The sequence below is a fragment of the Penaeus chinensis genome, chromosome 1 (genome assembly GCF_019202785.1).
Source record: "Penaeus chinensis breed Huanghai No. 1 chromosome 1, ASM1920278v2, whole genome shotgun sequence".
NCBI classification, from domain to species: Eukaryota; Metazoa; Arthropoda; class Malacostraca; order Decapoda; family Penaeidae; genus Penaeus; species Penaeus chinensis.
The window spans coordinates 37,868,678-37,874,051 of record NC_061819.1 but is presented as its reverse complement, the minus strand read 5'-3'; the positions used below and the strand labels follow the sequence as shown (position 1 = coordinate 37,874,051).

The 5,374-nt window shown below is 46.1% G+C and overlaps 1 protein-coding gene across 1 annotated transcript in view; it reads right to left on the bottom strand.

Annotated features, from left to right (window-relative positions):
* Window positions 1-887: 887 nt before the first annotated feature.
* Window positions 888-5,374, bottom strand: part of LOC125041397 (aquaporin-like) — a 10,779-nt gene continuing 6,292 nt past the window's right edge. The window contains exons 3-6 of the mRNA XM_047636357.1: window positions 4,414-4,548; window positions 3,531-3,698; window positions 2,634-2,714; window positions 888-1,888 (exon numbers count right to left, since the gene is read on the bottom strand). Of these exons, the coding sequence (XP_047492313.1) occupies window positions 1,721-1,888; window positions 2,634-2,714; window positions 3,531-3,698; window positions 4,414-4,548 (552 nt within the window). The 3' untranslated portion in view covers window positions 888-1,720. The remainder of the gene's footprint in view (window positions 1,889-2,633; window positions 2,715-3,530; window positions 3,699-4,413; window positions 4,549-5,374) is intronic.

Genomic DNA, 5,374 nt, shown 5'->3' with positions numbered 1-5,374 from the left:
AGTGCCTGGAGGAATTTTCTTTCACTAAGTTTAATAAAGAATTAAAAACCCTTCACACTACAGTACTATACCATAGCGCTTTATGACCTCTGATGTCTAGCACAATTATTTGTTTAAAACATTAAATATTAACTTTCATTTTATATAATACGCTGCTTATATTCTGCGCACAGGGATGGAAAACAATAACTTAAGATGCAGGATATCATGTTTTCTTCATTAAGTTACTTCGTATATTTTTTTTAATGTTTTAGTTACATTAACAAAATTAATATGCGATTTTCACGTGATCAAATTACTTCATGGCCTAGATTGCATCAGTACACACTACCTCACATCAAAAGTGAATTCAGGACCAATGGAATTCCAATTCTGAATGATGGGGCGTTTCAGATACTACACTGCCCATTATAGTGTTATATAACCTTTGATGTTTAGCACGTTTATTTGTTTAAAGCATTAACCATTACACTGCCCATTACGAATGTTTGCCCGTAAGCTCAGGCAAATTTCCTTGGTCATTATGATGATTGTTAAGAAATCAGTGACTGACAGCGAATGGTTCAGTGTTATTCAATCATGTTGATGGAGGTATTCTGATAAAGATTTTACTACTGTAAGGTTATACATTTGGATTGTAGAATCACTGATTTCCATTCTTAAGGCCACTTTCATTGCTTAGTGTAAAATCGAGGACACTGTTTGTAGGTACTGTTTTCTGAATGGATTTTCCAAGTGAGGTCACAAAATTCAGTCATTTGTGCAAGATTTATTTCTTATTTGTTTTGTCGACTTGCACTGTTCACTACAACCAGGACTAAGGGAAATATCAATGATAATCAAAACCTCGATTTTCTATGACGGGATATGATAAATAAAACATGAAGTAAGAGGAGAAAAGCCCTTTATTAACGGAGAAACATTTACAAATAGAGTCTATACGTCTAGTGTCTACAAGATGTCATCATGGCTAAAGGACGGACTACGTACTTAGAAATATTACTTGGTCGGTTAGGATCTCTTATCTAAAAGTCATTGTACTTTTAAAGTTGGGGTAAAGCATCTCAGGACACCTCATTAACCTTTTTTAGTGTTATTTGCATGTCGATTTTATATAAAACTATGTTCTGGCGATTAGACGATTGAACAGACAAAGAAGAAAAAATATATATATATAATTTTTTTTGTTAAATAATTCTCCAATAGATAATTCGTTTCAACGTGAATGCTGGATGGATAAAATACATATAGAATATAGAACTGACGAAAAACTTCTATTGTTTACACACCATACTCATCAATATACATTCATAAGACACAAAATATTAAACAAACGAGGAGCTTGGTTGCCTATGGTTACCTGCGTCCTCGGTAACATGTGTATAGCATCTTACTCCACTTTGGCAAAGTTACCTGCAGAGTCACGGAGGTTAGCTCGACAGGGAGAGTTTGGCAAGGGTTCAGAGAGACGGGGAGGTAGTTACATCACGGCAGGGAGAGACTCTCTTTAGCAGGGTGGGCGGAAGAGGAAGGGGAACACTAAGCAAGGAGGGTTACACTGAAGAAGGAGCGAGGGACGGAGGACGCATTCATCAGCACGGGGAGAGGAGGAGACGGAATCCATTGAGCTAAGAAGGGGAGGGAACACAAACAGAAGGGGGACTACCTCAACGAAGAAAGAGAAAGAAGAAATATCCTGGTAGAAGACAAAGCGGGGGATTCAGCAAGGTGAAGCCAGGGTCGACGTGATATCCGAGGGCCTGGACGAATCCCGAGGGAGGAGAGGCGGGTGGTAAGGTGTCGGAAGGGCGTCCGGGTCCTTGTTGCCTGTGTACTCGTGGGTGAAGGCTGCCAGGAGGCCTCCGAGTGCAGGTCCTACCCAGTACACCTGCCAGGGGGAAAGAAATTCATCCGTCACCTTTAGGCAGCCTCATGGACCGGGGCAACGCTCGGGCTTGTGACTGTGACTTAATTTGACTGGCTCTGCTGAGGATATTTAAAGCCGAGAGCGCGTTAGTGCTGAGGAATGGGAGAGTGACAGCACTGCCTTGATTGAGACAAGAGGGAGAGGGAGAGGGAGAAGAAGAGGGAGAGGGAGAGAGAGAGGGAGAGGGAGAGGGAGAGGGAGAGGGAGAGGGAAAGGGAGAGGGAGAGGGAGAGAGAGAGAGAGAGAGAGAGAGAGAGAGAGAGAGAGAGAGAGAGAGAGAGAGAGAGAGAGAGAGAGAGAGAGAGAGAGAGAGAGAGAAAGAAAGAAAGAGAAAGAAGGATGAGGAGGAGGAGGAGGAGAAGAAGAAGAAGAAGAAGAGAGAGATAGAGAGAGAGAGCGAGAGCGAGAGCGAGAGCGAGAGAGAGAGAGAGAGAAGGAGAAGGAGATAGAGAAGAAAAAGGAGAGAGAGAGAGGAGGGGGGCAGAAAGAGAGATAGACAGATGGAGATAGATAGATAGATAGGTAGATAGATAGATAGATAGATAGATAGAGAGAGAGAGAGAGAGAGAGAGAGAGAGAGAGAGAGAGAGAGAGAGAGAGAGATAGAAAGAGAGAGTTAGAGAGAGAGACAGAGACAGAGAGACAAGAAAGCAAGAGAAAAGAAAAAAGAAAGAGAGAAGAGAGAGGGACGGCAACAGACACTCACCCAGTGGTAGCTCCAAGCGCCCGACACGGCAGCGATGGCCAGTGAGCGCGCGGGGTTGAGCCCGATGCCCGTGAACTCGGCCTAGGGGGGGGGAGGAAAGGCGCTCAATTGAATTGTTGTGCAATTGCAGGGGTGTGTGTGTGGACGATGGCAGTTGTATGTGTTTATACGTTACATATCCAAGACGTCTAACAAATACACCTGGAGACATTTGGATATACACAAAATTTATTAAACACATGGCTTACATATGCACGGAAACAACGCATACACACACTCGCACACACACACAGTCTCTTTCTCTCTTCTCTCTCTTTCTTTCACTCTCTCTCTCTCTCTCTCTCTCTCTCTCTCTCTCTCTCTCTCTCTCTCTCTCTCTCTCTCTCTCTCTCTCTCTCTCTTTCTCCTCTCTCTCCTCTCTCTCTTCCTCCTCTGCCTCTCTCTCCTCTCTCCTCTCCTCTCTCTCCTCCTCCTCTCTCTCTCTCTCATCTCTCTCTCTCTCCTCTCTCTCTCTCTCCCTCTTCTCTCTCCTCTCCCTCTCTCCTCTCTCTCCTCTCTCCTCTCTCTCTCTCCCCTCTCTCTCTCATCTCTCTCTCTTCTCTCTCTCTCCTCTCTTCACTAACTCTCTCTCCTCTCTCTCTCTCCCTCTCCTCTCCCGTCTCTCTCTCTCTCTCCTCTCTCTCTCTCTTCTCTCTCTCTTCTCCTCTCTCTCTCTCTCTCACTCTCTCTCTCTCTCCCTCTCCTCTCTCTCTTCTCTCCTCTCTCTTCTCTCCTCTCCCTTTTCTCTCTCTTCTCTCCTTCCTCTCTCTCTCTCTCTCTTCTCTCTCTCTTTTCTCCTCTCTCCTCCTCCTTTTCTCCTTCCTCCCCTCTCTCTCCTCTCCCCTCTGAGTGACTCACGCAGAAGAGGGCGGCGGCGGTGTGGGCGGCCACGACGGGCACGGCGGCCGAGGGCGTGAAGCGCGGCGTGGTGGCCTCCCAGTGGGCGTCTTTGGTGTACCTGGAGGGCGCGTGGGCGGCCTCGTACGCCGAGAGCGAGATCAGCGTCACCCTCGCGTCGCCCCGGAAAAACACGCCCCGCCACCCGGAGGAGGAGGAGGGGGGGGGGCGGGGTGTTTTGGGGTGTGTGTGGGGAACATGTATATACATATAGCCATTTATCAGTTTATTTTCTCTTTGCACTATAACCCCTGTTTATTTTCGATGCCCGAAAGAAAAATGAAATTCCCCTAGAATAAAGTAAGAAAATTGTGCATATGTGTGCAAGAATATTCTGTCCTGATGTATATGTGTATACACATACATACAATATAAAAAATATTATAAAATTTTTTATCATATAAAATATCCCTTTTACATATCATTTTATATAATTTTGTGTGGTTGGGAATAAAATATATATATATATATAATATATATATATTTATGTAAAACATCCCCACACACACAATCAAACACACACACACACACAACACACACACACACCAACACACTCCCCACACACCCCCCATAATATAAAAATATATATAAAATAATATATATATAATTTTTTATATATATATATTCTTATATACATACATATATACATATTCAGATTAAAATATATATACTTATATTTATATATAATAAAATATATAAAAATATATATACATATAACTGGGGGGTGGGGTGTGTGGGTGTGTGTGTGTGTGATGTATAGGTGTGTGTGTGTAGTACACGGATTATGATGTTTGTGTGAATAAATCCAATGCATGCCTCACGTACCCCCCTTTCCCCTTTTTACCTGGGCGGGGGGCAGGGGTGCCCCGGGGCTGCGGCGGGCGCGGGCCCCGCGGGACACGCCCCCGCAGGGCGGGCGGCCCAAAAGGGGGCCCCCCACCTGCCCGGCAGTTTGGGGGGGCGCCCCCAAACAAGACCCCTGCGGCGAAAAAGCAATTTGGGGGGGCCTTTTCTAGATGGCGGGCTTTTTGGGTCGCGCTCTCTCTCTCTCTCCTCTTTTGCTCTCTATCTTTTCTCTCCTCGCCTTCCCCGCTCATCGCTCTCTAAACATCTATTAAACTATCCTCGCTCTCTCTCTCTCCCCTCCCCAATCTCTCCCCTCTCTCCTCTCTCTCTCTCTCTCTTCTCCCTCTCTCTCTCTCCCCTCTCCTCAACTTTTTTCTCCTCGGGCCCCCTTTCCCTCTTCTCCCCTCTCTTCCCCCCTCTCTTTCTCTCTCTCTTTTCCTCTTTTCTCCTTCTCGCTCCTCCTCTCCCTCTCTCCTCTTCATTTTCCCCCCGGGTCCCCTCCTTTCTCTCCGGCCCCTCTCCTCCCCCCTCTCCCTCTCTCTCTCTCCCTCTTTCCTCCCCCCCCCTTTTCCCCTCTCCTTCCCGGGCCCCTAAAGCCCCTTTTCTCTTTCTCCCCCTCCCCTTCTCTTTTTTCCTTCCACACCTCTTTTATTTTTTTCTCCTCCTGTCCATCCCCTTCCCCTTTCCGTTTTTTTCCCCTTCCCCTTCCCCTTCCCATCTCCCTTTTACCCACTTCCCTTCCGCCCTATTCTAAAATAAACTTTTCTCTCCTTTGTCCCCTTCTCTTCCTTTTTCTTTCCCCTCTCCCTTTTCCCCTTTTTTTTTCCCCTTTCCCCCCTTTCTCCCTTTCTACTTCATTCCCCCCTTTTTTCATTTTCCCCCCCTCCCTTTACCCACTCCCTCTTTCCCCTCCCCCTTTTTCCTTCCTTTTTCCCCCCCTTTTTCCCCCTTTTCCCCCC